This window comes from Octopus bimaculoides, chromosome 17 (assembly GCF_001194135.2).
Source record: "Octopus bimaculoides isolate UCB-OBI-ISO-001 chromosome 17, ASM119413v2, whole genome shotgun sequence".
NCBI classification, from domain to species: Eukaryota; Metazoa; Mollusca; class Cephalopoda; order Octopoda; family Octopodidae; genus Octopus; species Octopus bimaculoides.
Window position 1 is genome coordinate 8256298 of NC_068997.1, and position 14490 is coordinate 8270787.

Consider the following 14490-nt stretch of genomic DNA (forward strand, 5'->3'; position numbering starts at 1 on the left):
CACAGACACACACACACATGCGCGTGCACGCATGCATACACACATACATACTACATATTACATACATACACACATAGATATATACAAACGTATATCCTCTCCATTCTCTGTACACATAAGGAGTCTTTTGCTACACAGTTCTTTCACCCTCCAATAAACTATTTATCTTTCAGTTTATAGCATGCAGCTTGTTTAGTTAGGGACAAATTCATGCTGCTATATTATCACAATACAAATCTTTCTCTTTAGCTAAAGGGGTTAACTGAAGTAGATTAGAAATATGGAAGAGATGCTTTTAAGCATTCCGCACCCCCTGTTTTTATCATCTATTTGAAGAAATTATATGGGGAAATAAGGTAAAAAACAATATAAAACAGAACAAGTGTTAGTTTTTTTAATAAATATTTCCAAGGAATATAAAATTAGAAAAGTTAAAGAAAATAACATTTTAATGACAAATAAGATTGGGAAATTCATGTTAAATGGAATTTGGAATGTTGGAATAGGAATATAATAAATTAACATTATAAATTAGTGAAACAGTTAAATAGTTTAGTTCTGGAACTGTTTTCAAAAGAGTTCATTTTCAAAACTTGAATTACATCACTGAAATACGAAAAGGTACAAACTAACTACATTAGATAAAGGAATATTTTTAAAAATGTCTCTGGCTTTTTTTGTGATTTCAATCTTCATCACCCTCACATTCAGCAGCAACATCACCAACATAACATCTCATGTTTTCTTTCAAATTTAGGAATTATATATCCTTTGACAACACCAACAATCTTGTGGCAATTACTTAATTGCATATAACACAAGATAAAGCTATAATCATTTTTTCTTTTTTTTTTTCAAAAAAAGTTTGTCTGAAATTACACAAATTTTTCCATTTTTATATTAAAAAAAGAAACTTTAACAAAATCATATAATGAAACATCTACACTAATACTACACCTACAATTATGTCTCTTCAATTCTCTTTTTAACAGAATATTAGAAAAAACTAGTGTCAATATTTCATGAAGATTAAGCTAGAGTTGACTATAGTCGCCAGTCAGTACAAGCATTTCAAAGAACTAGAGGCATATATTTAGGGCATCTCTATGTTAACTATGCAACTAATAGACTTGTACATCACTTTATAAAATTAAGTTCATGATTAGTTAATTATAACAAGCAGCATAAAGAACATATTCTTTTCCAACACTCAAAATTTTTTTAATTATTATTCAAATTCCACCTAGTCCTTGGGTGATCTTAGAGAAGTTCACCGTTTCCAAACATTTAGGCTAATTTTTCAGTTTGTGGATAGTTTCCTCTCATCAGTCTTACAAACCCTATAAAGATAAAGGGCACAAGCACTGCCATTTTCACCCCGACTAAATGCTAGCAAAATAAAATAACTAAAAAAAGGAAAAGAAAAAAGTGTAAAAATAACATGTTGCTCAAAGTATTGACAGAAGTCTAAAACTGACAAGTATAATTTACAGATGCTGGCTAATTCTTCCCGTGGACAAGGCTTGGAGACAAATGTCAGAGCTCATATCAGATATTTTATGAAAATTAAGTTGGACTCAGCATCCACGTTACTCCACTGAGTGGAACTCAATAAGGTTCTTTACTTTTCAAAATACGTTTTTTTTTTTTATCTCTTCATAGCAACAAGCTAGAGAATTGAGGTTTTAATTTATCTCTTTTTGAAGCTAAAAACTGAAATGGTGCCTCTAAGAGCCAAGGAGCTATGAGACATTCTATTACATGTTTAACCATTCCAAAAAAAGTTTTAAAGAATGAAATCTGTATAAATGAAAATCCATTACAGCAAGCCATTGTTATATTGAGGGTGTATAGCAATATATTTCTTTGTATTTCAAAAATGAAACATCAATACATAACTTTGAAAATGTTATATTTCCATTTCCTTTTTTAGACTTATATCATGAACAGAACAAAATAGTTGTCTTCAAATTAGTAATATTTTTTTTTAAATCTTAAAAACAAATGAAATTAAATAAAAATAGATAAATTATATAATAATAAAAATATATTGTTGTTTTCTGAATCCAGCATGTATATATGAACTCCATCTATGTACTTACATACTTACATGCTGCCTGTCTCTTTTTTTGTCACTCACACACACAGGCTCACATAAATATCATTTCATTCTGCTAAAATAGGTTTATATAAATATAAATAAATATACAGATATTTACATGCAGGAAGAACAGAATATATTAAAATTTGACTCATTGAATCATGCCCAAAATTCAAAAGAGTTCAACATTATTTAATTAAATAAAATGTTCATGCATATTTATGTCGTGTTAATACCACAGCATTACAAATAAATGAAATATTGACTATTAAATATATAAGGACTAGTATACTTTCCTGCTTTCTAGCAGTCTTCAAGGTCGAAGACTGCTAGAAAGCAGGAAAGTACACTAGTCCTTATATATTTAATGTCCTTATATATTTAATATTCAATAAGACATTCAATACTTCATTTCATTTTACTATATATATTATATATTCCATATTCTATATCCCACATTAATTTTATAAGAATATAAATACAACATAAAAACGGACAGAGTTGGAATTCTTTTGAATAATATATTCCTCTATACACTATTATACAAACCCCTTTTTTATTTTTATTGTTATTTATATATATATATATATATATATATATATATCATACATAAATGGAAAAGTTCAGTATTAGTAGACTAATATATTAATCAGTCTTTCAGATATAGAACCACATCATTTCACCAATGAAATCATTAAGTTTCTGTTGACTCCTATATTCCAGCAATATCGGCAAGAAGCATTATTTATATTATGCTTGTAGTAAGAGCTGATGCAATAAATATAGCCATGATATTGTGAAGATCTACATAAAAAGAGAAAAAGAATCTATGTTTAAAAATAAATAGCTGTTTCTTTCTTGAATAAATTAAAGTTAATAATACTGGTGAATTTAGTATAAATTCAATTTTTCCTTGAAAGTAAAATGTATCTTAAACCAATTCTGAGTAAACTCAAGAAAAAAAAGAAAAAAGCAAGCAATAATTCAAAATAATTTTAAAAACATTGAAAGCAGCAAAAATAAAAGCATTAACCTATCAATTTAGAAAAAAACAAATAAGCTAAACTGAAATATATAAATAAAATCTCAATGAGTTTTGTGTTCTGGATGGTTCATCAGAGAGTTAATAAATTCAGAGGTTTTCATTTTGCGTTGACAAATCAAATGGACAGCCACAAATATTGGGAACCTGAAAGAAATATAACTTCTGTGAATCATTCAGGAAAAGATTTGTTAATGCTTTAATCAATCTTAAATCCATAAATAAAACATGTTTATTTGAGATAAAAGAATAATTTTGTGGCTTAGAAGCTTGCTTTGCAACGGCATAGTTTCAGCTTCAGTCCCACTGTACATCACCTTGGGCAAGCGTCTTCTACTATAGCCCTGAGTCAATCAATGCCTTGTGAGTGGATTTGGTAGACGGAAACTGTGTGGAAGCCATCATGTGTATGTGCGTGCATGTGTGTGTGTGTGCGTGTATGTGAGTGTTTGAGTTTGTGTATGCTTCCTACCCAACCCTATTGCTTAGTGGTTTGGCAAAAGAGATCGATGGAATAAGTACCAGACATGGAAAATAAGTACTGGGGTTGATTTGTTAGACTAAACCCTTCACAGTGATGCTCCAGCATGGGCACAGTCAAGCAAGAGAAACAATTAAAAGATAAAAGATAAAGAATTATTTCTTTGATGTTCAATTAGATGTGACTTACTTTTCTACCATCTTTTTGGATTTCAAAATTTCAAAAACTGCTTTGGCTACTAAAGGTCCTTGAAAACTCTGACCTTTTAAAATCTCTTCCTCCAGTTCAATAAGGGTCTTTAAAATAAAATCAGAAAGTTTACACTTTACATGTTGTAAAACACAGTTGTTACAAATGTGGTTATGTGAGTTGTGTATGATACTTGTGAATGTATTATGTCATAATTATACTGGAAATATAATGGTCATTCTAGATCATTCCAGGACCCTTCTTATAATGAAGAAATTAGAATAAAATGTAGTGTAAATGAATGTGCTCTTTAATCTTAACTGAAATTTGATTTGTTCTTTAATTTGGCCACATTTATAAATAGGTATTCCAAGACTAGTAAAGGCTTCTTTAGAGTCATCATATCAAATTGCTCCTCTGCATTGTGAACTTTCACAATTTGCTCAACTATAACTTGTATCAATGTAGTCTTCTTTATTCCCTACTCTATATAGTCAGTTGTACCTCAAAATTCAATCATTTCCTTGTCCATTGCCTTTCTTTAGCAACCTCTCTTCTTTTGCTTCCAAACATCTACATCCTATAACCTTATCTGGTTCTCCAGCCTAGTGGAGCCCAAAAAACCAAAATTACTGCTTTTCTCCATTAGTTTAGACTAATGGTTCTCAGCCAGGGTCCATATGGCTCCTGAAGGCCCATAAAAGATTTTTGGGGGTTCACACAACAAAATAGTAAACTGGGGATCCACAATAGTATTTTAAGGGCCCCTGAAAAGATTTTGCTTTAGTTGTATGTGTTGGTTATTGTATTGCAAACTAGTGTTTAAACATCAAATAGCTTTAGGGATCCCCTAGAATAAAATAGTAATCAAAAGGGGTCTATGCGTGAAAAATGTTTGAGAACCCCTGCTCTAGACCAAGAAAAAAAAGAAAGTAAGTTGTCTGCATAAGTTTGTGTATTTAAGCCGTGGCCTGGTTCACAGTTAATTAAAATTATGTGTTATAAAATTAAAATTATAAAACTTCAAAAACAATTTAAAAAAAAAAAACAAGAAAACCAATGCTCTTTTCTAGTGTGGAGATTGGCTGAATTGGTCTCTCACTCTATAAGCAGCAGCAGTTTCCAGCCAAACAACCACATGTGTGTGTGTGTGTGTGTGAAACATGGGTCAAACTCCAGATGCTACCCACAAAAACTGGTGGCAAAGTACCATGGTGAGATGAAACAAATAGGATTCTAAGTTACCCTGATGTAATAAGCAAGAAAGAAATATGGCCAGGAATCCCTCATTTGCACCTGAATGTGTGATTTGTAGTGGAAACATTAAAATGTAACCACGTAAAAGATCATCACACAAAGCAAATCAATAGCAGACTAAGTTTCTTACGGTACTTAGTTATGTCCCTTCATGTTCTACGTTTGGATGCAAAGAGAGACTGAGGAATTTCCCATAGATCAATAAAATAAGTACACAGAAAAGTACTACTACTGAAGATAAAATCCCCTACGCTCTCTCCCTTCCAGATCAGAATTCCTTTTGTTCCTCATCAGTGAGAAGTGAGTGTGTTTTGTCTATTTACCTTTTAAAACACTTTCCTTCCTCAAGCGAGTGCTGAAAAATTCCTGGTTTTAAGGGTGTTGGGAAAGACCTGGTTGGATGCCCAACCTTCCGAGTTCTTTTACAGGGCTTAGGAAAACTGAAGGACCACTGAAATAAGTGCATGAATCTGAGAGGGGGAAGATGTTGAATGAAATCATAATCAACTGATCCACACTTGTATTTTCTGTTATCCAAAGCCAGGAACTTTCCAGCACCCCTCATATGTACCCAATCACACAATGACATGACTGTCAATTTCAATGTTGATGGTAACAAAACTCCAGAACAGAAACCATGTGAGAACAATAACAGTATGATCTTGGAAACAATTATGAAGAAGATCACCAACAAATCTGTCCTCTCGAATCAAAGGATTGTTATTCCTAGTCAGACTTTGCTTTTTTTTTTGTGTGTCTCAAGAAATATTGAAATCAGTCTCTTAAGGTAGGTGTCAACATTGAGACATCCTGTTTCTTTTATGAATAGCCTTACTGTTTAGCAGTAGGCAACCACTCACAGATATTTCCAAATAACATAGGATTGATTAACTGAAAATATTGTTCACAGCAGAGCATCTTATAAACAAAAGTTTTCATTTCGTTTTGTTTCTTTTTATTTTGCTTGTCTAAAATAAACTTTCAGATGCTACACAGACCTTCTTGGAATATAAACAAACTTGTATTTGAGGATAGATTGATTTCTAAAACTTAGAAAAGAGACTTGCATACTTTATAGTCACTAATGTACCTTTAAACCCAGACAACAGAACTTACAAGGAAGGTACATCAAGTAATCACAAGTTTTCAAAGGCATTGGTCAATGAATGCAATAGAAACAACTTATAATGATAATATTCTGTAAAAAAATAAACTTTTATCCTTATGGCTATGACGTTACCATTGTAATGATGCCTTAGTAAATATAACTAACATATATGTTTAAATATTCAATATTTCAAGGTTTCATTAGGTAAATAAAGTATGGGGATCTTCAAATTTAAATGTATTTCATGCAAATGAAGTGTCTGGTTATATGTTTAGGATTCAACTTTGAATAAATATTCAAATATCTAAAAGAATTATTAATCCTTTAGCATTCAATTTATTCTATCCAATTTAATGCTTATTTATTCCATTGTTTTGAATCACTCATGCATCATCTCATAGGTGTGAGATATAAAAAAAAAATGCAACTGCTCCTTTTTTTTTTTTAGACATTGCAGGGTAAGTATGGGAGACCAGATCTGGCTGGTTTGAACATAAAACAGAATATTTTGGCCAGTTTAAATGATAAAGGGCTAAATATACTTAATGTAAAAGTTGATATAATCTATGAGAAATACAAATAATTAGTTTGTTCTTTACTAATCAATTAATCAATATAAAAACAGTGTAAATATTACAAGAAACATTCAATAAAGATAATTATAGATGAAATAGTATACCTTATTAGAGTACACAAGAGCTTCTCCTAATTTCCTATTTCGTCCACCATGACAGGTAGTTACTAGATCAGCGAGGCCACAACTTTCAAAATATGTTCTCAAATTTGACTCTAAGAAGAGAAACAATTTATTTCAATAATTGTTTAAGTCATTGCCAAAATCAAATAATGTTAATTAGCAATAATAATTTAAGTCTTTGTAAATTATAGTTGTTTTAGTAAGACTATGTTCTTAAACTATTATCCAATCTTTATTATGGAAATCATCAAACAATAAGGATATTTAAAAGAGAAATTGAGATACGTCAAATTTTAAATCAATACTGGTTTATAACAATATTTACATGGGAATAGATCCTATAAGAGTCTATTTTAAAATTTAACATTGGAGAAGAGAATGTGAGCTAACGGCTTGTAAGGTAGCATTACAGAGAGTAAAAAAAAAATGAGAGTAACACTTAAACTTTTCAGAAAATACAAATACATGTCAACTCTTTCGTTACCAACCCAGCTGGAACCAGTTCTGGCTCTGTGGTACAAATGTCTTGTTTTCATAAGCTTTGAATTAAAATCTTCCACCAAACCTTAGTCACAATTTATGTACCTAACATTAGGTGAATGGTAACTAAGTTATTTTACTAAATTCTTTGTTATATTTAAAATTAATTGAAAGAAACACAGAGCATCTCAACAGAAATAGGGTAACAAAAGGGTTAAAACTATAACTGCACATCTGGATTAAAACCATTTGAAATAAAGAACTGCTGTTTACTGTTGTTACTGAACAATGGTAGGAGAACGGACAGAAAAGATGAGTAGAGCACTGGACAAAATAAATATTTGGTTACGTCCCTTTAAGTTAGGTGCTCAAATTTGGCAAAGGTCAACTCTGCTTTTTCCCCTTTTTAGGCGTCAAACAAAATAAAGTAGCAGTCAAATGCAAAGATTGATTGAATCAATTATATAATTTCCACCAAATATGTAATCTTGTGGCTACGTGAGAAACCATTAGAAAATAATAGTCTTGAGATCCAAATTGTTTGGTGTGTTAACTCATGAGCTCAATATATCAAATAGGGTCTGATTCTGAATAGAGTATGTTAAAGACACTTTTATTTGGTCGACACCAAATAAATAAAAGTTGCCTTTTAGAAGATTTAGACAAATAACTGCAGTGAATTTTCAGCATTCATCATCACCATTTAGTGTCCATTTTCCATTCTGGCATGGGTTAGACAGTTTGTACTGGTAAGCTGAAGAGTTGCACCAGGTTCCATAGTCTGTTTTTGGTTTAGTTTTTATGGCCGGATGCCCTTCCTAACGCCGACCACTCTACAGAATGTGCTGGACGCCTTTCACATGGCATCAGTATGGGTACCTTTTATGTGTCACCACACTTTATAAATGTAGACTGACAACTATAGTGGTACTGAACGAATTCTTGAATTAGGTAATTTGTATAACAACAATTGATTGATGGATATTTAAAGACAGAAGACACAAAAGCACTTGTAGCACTAAACCTACAGAATGGCAGATTTGTATATTAATTTCATGTCAAGGAACAATTCAAATATTAAGATATCAAATCTACAAATAAATGTACTTATTTTCATTTTTTGACAGAATATATAGCAGATCACATAGAAAAAAAAAACAAGGATTAATTTAATAATCATTATTACAGAAGATTTGTAAATGATACAACATCAACAATAGAGTCTATATTTATTGGGCAATTTGAATACTACATTAGAATCCCAAGCAAAATGCTTAGTAGTGTTTCATTTGTCTTTACAGTCTGAGTTCAAATTCCATTGAAGTTGACTTTACCTTTCATCCTTTTGGGGTTGATATAATAAATACCATCCGAGTATTGGAGTCTCTGTAATCAACGTACCCATTTCTCGAAAATTGCTGGACTTGTCCCAAAATCTGAAATCAATATTATTCATTTTCTTTTCCAGAAATACCATTAACTATAATAAAAACAAAATAATTCTTACCTTTAAAAAAGAAATCGATGAATTCTATAATTTCCAACATGCCAAGTCTGACAATTGCGGCTTTGGTATTATCCCCCATTTTATGGCCATCACCAATGCCTGCACCGACAGCGACTACATTCTACAGTGAAAGCAACAGCATACATGATATTAGAATGTATATGACATTAGAATATATAAATGCATGCAGACACACACGCACACAGAAACCAAAATCTTAAAATTGTTGACAAATATATAACCAAGCCTGACCTATTATGAACATATTCTCATCTATATATTCAATAATTCCATAAAAACATATATACAAACATCCCTATATAAACAAAAATGCTTTCTTATTTCTAGAAATGCAATTATATTATAAATTAGAAGAAGAATTAAATGTGGAACTAAATGTTGAATATTGTAACGACTGATGAACTGGAATGCCGTTTAATCTGTCAATATTAATCAAATCAGGTAAGTCAACTAATTAAAATGCATTGAAGCAATTGTCAGTTTACCTTTAATGCCCCACAAGCTTCAACTGTTGCAGCATCTTCAACAACTGAGCATCGGAAATAAGTTGTATCAAACAAATTTTTCATTAAAAGCCCTACTTCTTTTTTTTTGCAACCTGGAAAATATCAACAAATTTTTAAATTGTTTTTTTTTTTACTTCTTGGATTCACTTAAATCTATTTGAGAATGGTTTTTTATTTGTTTTCTTTTCTTTTCTTTCGTCCCCCACCACCACCACCACCACACCAGGCTTTTTATTTCTTTGAAGACAAGCTTAGAGTTTTAAGGAAATGCTTAAGTAAGTTAATTGAGTAATTGTGCTTAATTATTCTGTAGGCAGAAATATATGATTAGAGGCTTGTAGCTCCAAGTTCACAAATGACAATAACCTGCCAAATGTACCAGCTAAACCCAAAATCATAAGAGTGAAAATGTACTACCTTTCACACCATTCAAAATGGGACAAGGGAAAAAATCAATATCTTTTGCTTTCGTCCATTTGAAACGGTTACTAGACAAAGAAAAGCTTACATAAAATAGTGCCTCAATTATGAGTTCACAACCCAATTTTACAAATAAGATTTCTTACACCAGCACAAAGCCTCAAATTTAAAAGGTAGGAGATGAAATTATTGTTACATTCATGATTTTCTTAAAATATTAGTGATGTTAGTAAAGTGAGATGGGCTTAGCCAGAAACTGAAACAGGGTTCTAGATTTAGTGCATTGGGTGCATAGCTCTTATTTTGGTGTATTCAACAAAGAATAAAGATCAGAATTAATAGAAATGAATAAGAAAGTAGGTATAAAAATGTATAGATCAATATAGAAAGCTCGATATAAAGATATTAGAATGAAATATACATCATTACTCTCTCTCTCTCTCTCTCTCTCTCTCTTTCTACATACATAGATATTAGTTCAGCCTGAGGATGAAGGGCCTGTTGGGGAGCCTGCAGTGGCTGTGGGTGAGGCACAAGTCGCTCAGGTTGAGAGCCAGAAGTCTCAGAACCCATGTCCCCATATGGAGGACTACTTTGTCCTTACGTCAAGGGATAAGAGGAACGCCAAAATCCTGTACTTCCGATGCGTCATGTGCCAGCCCAAGGAGATCACCATCAAGGGACAAGTGACGAGCCTCTACAACTTGAAGTCACATGCCAAGAGGAAACACCCAGCCTATGCCATCCAGTTTGAGGAAAGGATCAAGGCCGGCTCTTCCCGTGGGAAACATAGGCAATCTTCTGGTAGCAGTGCTAGTAACCAGTCGTCGCAACCATGCGTAAAGAAAGCACGCCAGCCCAGCATTGGCGAGGCGTTTGACCAAACTGCTGGCACTGGCGTCCATCAGTCTATGGGGGACAGAAGGATTGTAGACCTGTTTGTTGACAACATGCTACCGCTGCATGTGGTGGAGTCTCCCACCTTGGTCACCTTTTTTTAGTAGGCTTTGATCATACTCTGCGTCAGTTTATATATAGTGACAGTGAATTATTTCCTTGTTGGTTTTAAATTGTTGCTAGCCACCTTAATTATTTTATAATTTTCACACTGCCATTTTGTGTGATCAGTCACTGATTCCAATGGCATTCTCCATGATACTGACAGGGTGAGTTGGCCTCTACTGGCTGTGGTGAAGTGGGCATTACTGATGAGTGGAGCACCAGCTGGCCGCTGCCTTCCACCCCAAGTTTCACCTGTTCCGACTGGAGTACTATAATAACAACCAGGTTAGCAGAGTAATGAACACCATGGACACCACGTCATAGAGGCAGCCCTAATGGAGACCAATGAGGAGGGCAGCAGTACCACCAGCAATGAGGATGAGGAAGATGATTTCTTCAGCAACATCACTCGATTCCAGGAGAGCAGGAGCTACAGGTGCAGAACTTGATGAAGATCTGGCTGGAGGCCATCTCAAATGAGGTCCTCACTGAAGTATCCTTTTTGGGTGAGCAGGTCTTGATCAACCTATACACCAAGTATAACACCACTATACCATCCAGTGCTGCAGTTGAGTACCTATTCTGTATAGGCAAAGATATTTTGAGGGCCAAGAGAGTCACCTTGTCAGATGGTAACTTTGAGATTCTGATGTCTATGAAGGGCAACCAGCATCACATTGAGGCAATGGGGAAGGCCCAGCCAGAATGGTACACCTTAGTCATCAGCCGACCTTGGCATGATACCTATGCTATACTATACCTTTTTGATTCATCTAATACCTTTTGTACAGTAAATAAAAACACTAATGTTTAATTTCATTTGTTCGTTTAATTGTTTGCATACACCTTGATCATCATCTGATCTTGGCATGTTATACCCTTTTGGAGAGCTCTATGTCTAAGCTACAACATGAAAATTTCAGCTCTCTAGGCCTGTTTTTAGGGGTTTTAGAGCTCCCAAACCAAACCGAAACTAAATTCATATGATAAAAATTAGCAGTTACCATTTAGTGTTAGCTTCCACTAATGTTTTTCCTTGTTTAGTGGTTTAGCATTTGCAAAGTTAACTTTCTTAGTCAGTGGATTAGCAGTTAGCAAAGCTAACTTTTTTGTTAGCTGTACTTAGCCCTGGAAACTGAGATATTACACATGCACACTCACACCTTTTAGGCAGTGGGTTTTTATGACCTTTCAGTTAATTGAAGCTAAAATAAGACAGTTTTTACAAGCTGGAAGACATTAAAATAACTACAAACATACAAACATTGTTTCTCTTTGTGTTTGACCTTTGATTCTTGGATTGAATGGAATGAAAGCAGGAAAGTTTAGCAGTGAAATATTACTTATTTAAAATGGTAGTATTATCCATTTAGGGGAACAAAAATACAAATGAATAAATATAATTTACAAGGGACACAGTTACAAAACATAAGTTAGAACTAAGCAGGAATAGAGGAAAAGAAAATGGGAACAAGGCGCAGAAATGAGTATTAAAAACTTAAGGATAAAATTAGATAAATAAATTTTAGTAAGCTATAATACTTTGTTTTAGATATCATATTGTCATACCCTTTTCCTGTATCAGCGACAATGGATGTGATAACCTGGTAAATTTTAACAATAACAAGATATTACTTATTATAAAGAAAAAAAAAAGGGACTATAACACTGTGTCACTTCTTATGAACAGCTCCATATTAAGTAATTTGCTTATTGCTTATTCTTACAACTGCATCAGGATGATGCTGAATAATCAAATTTATTTAAGTTAAAAACTGCCTTCTTATACTAACAGTGTATACCAAATGTGTATCTTGTATTTTAAACCAGGAAAGCTTTTTTTTTATTCAAATGTCAGTCAGTAAAATATGATATTAAGTAACCAATGGATAAATACTTTCTCAGGCATAAAAATGAGAATTGTTCACATTTGTAAAAAGGTCTTTTAAACTATAACCTCTTTTTTATGTTGTGAGCTCTGTCAACCTCTACTATTACTGCACTGGTCTCAAGTTTGCTTCACTTCTCTTCAATACTGCTCTCTACACAAGTTAATCATGGACTCTCTATACAGTTGATCAATCTGTTACAATTAGTAGCAGTCAAACATCCTCAACTCATCCTAAAAATGGAAGGACATAGGATGATGTAGTCCTAGATATTGTTGTTGGTATTATTATGTATTGTCCTCTCATTCTTTGCCCTACTGTCAAAAGAAATTATTATTATTATTATTATTATTATTATTATTATTATTATTATTATTATTATTATTATTGTTCAGTAGTTTTATTTTTATAACGTGCTTTCACTTCACTACCGAGCGCAGCTCTGTGTGCCTTGGGTATGTGCTGTGGTTTGCTGTGATGCTCTTATGGTTACTGTTTTGCATATTATTTAGTGAGAGAGTGTTTTGCGTAGGATGTGTGCAGTGCCCAGTAGTGCAATTTTCTGTATCTTATATATATTTGTAAGTCCTGCTGTTTTTGTTATGCATTATTACTATTATCATTATTATTGTTATTATTGAGTAAGAGAGCAGTGCATGCCATCAAAGTGCCACTGGGGTAAAATGTCGTCGTCATCATTATTATTATTATTATTATCATTATTATTATTATTAAAGTGGTGAGTTGGCAGAACCGTTAGCAAACCAGACAAAATGCTTTGTGGCATTTAGCCTGGTTGGGTTCAAATTCCACTGAGGTTGACTTTGCTTTTCATTCTTTCAAGGTTAAGAAAAAGCAAGTATCATTTGAGTACTGGGGTTGATGTAATCAAGTTCCCCCTCCCTGCAAAATTTCAGGCCTTGTGCCTATAATAAATAGGATTATTATAATTCTGCTAAGAAACACATTTTATTGTAACTTTTCTGTAACTCAAAAGTAAAGTTAATTGGGTTAAAAGAGTTGGTGGAGTTTCCCTTTTTTACAGTTTATAGAGACTGTGTGTCCATGCGTGAGTGTGTGCATGCTTGTGTATGTGTTTGTGTATGTGTGTCTGTGTGTGTGTTTATGTCTGTGTGTTTGTGTGTGTGCTTGTGTATGTTTGTGTGTGTGTGTGTGTGTGTGTGTGTGTGTGTGTGTGTGTGTGTGAGAGAGAGAGAGAGAGAGAGAGAGAGAGAGAGAGAGAAAATAAAAAAATAAAAACATTGCTCTACAAACAAAGTCCCGTGAAATATCTGCATAGCACAGAATTACCGACAATCTTTTGCTATGTTTGCCATCAGAAGAAATACGTAGAAAATCGGTGACTGAAACATCCGAAACCTACAACCAAATATGTTACTATTATAAATAGTTGCAGAGAAAGATGGAGTGACAGCATTGCATTGGGTGTACTGCCACACCCAATAACACCAAATTTCAGGCAGGGGTATAACAAAAGTTTTCTTTTAAGATTTGTGGTTATTAACAAATGAAGTTAATATTTATTAATGAATTTGCCATTTTCAATGGATGTGCAGCACACATCTAGCACACCTGCAATATACACTCCTGATTTTTACAAACTCAATACCTTCTGGTATCAAATACAACTAAGATCAACTTTGCCTTTCATCTTTTCAAGTCAATAAATAACAAACCAATTATTATTATTATTTAAATATTATTATTGTTAAAAAATATGATTATTATAATTACCACCACCACCACCACCACCACCACCACCACCACCA

General features: G+C 33.0%; 1 protein-coding gene across 1 annotated transcript in view; it reads right to left on the bottom strand.

Annotated features, from left to right (window-relative positions):
* Positions 1–380: 380 nt before the first annotated feature.
* The window catches only part of LOC106880481 (glycerol-3-phosphate dehydrogenase [NAD(+)], cytoplasmic), a 32793-nt gene continuing 18683 nt past the window's right edge, over positions 381–14490 (bottom strand). Inside the window, exons 4-10 of the mRNA XM_052974122.1 lie at positions 14012–14080; positions 12381–12471; positions 9369–9481; positions 8863–8983; positions 6858–6967; positions 3814–3920; positions 381–3290 (exon numbers count right to left, since the gene is read on the bottom strand). Coding sequence (XP_052830082.1) covers positions 3188–3290; positions 3814–3920; positions 6858–6967; positions 8863–8983; positions 9369–9481; positions 12381–12471; positions 14012–14080 — 714 coding nt within the window. The 3' untranslated portion in view covers positions 381–3187. The remainder of the gene's footprint in view (positions 3291–3813; positions 3921–6857; positions 6968–8862; positions 8984–9368; positions 9482–12380; positions 12472–14011; positions 14081–14490) is intronic.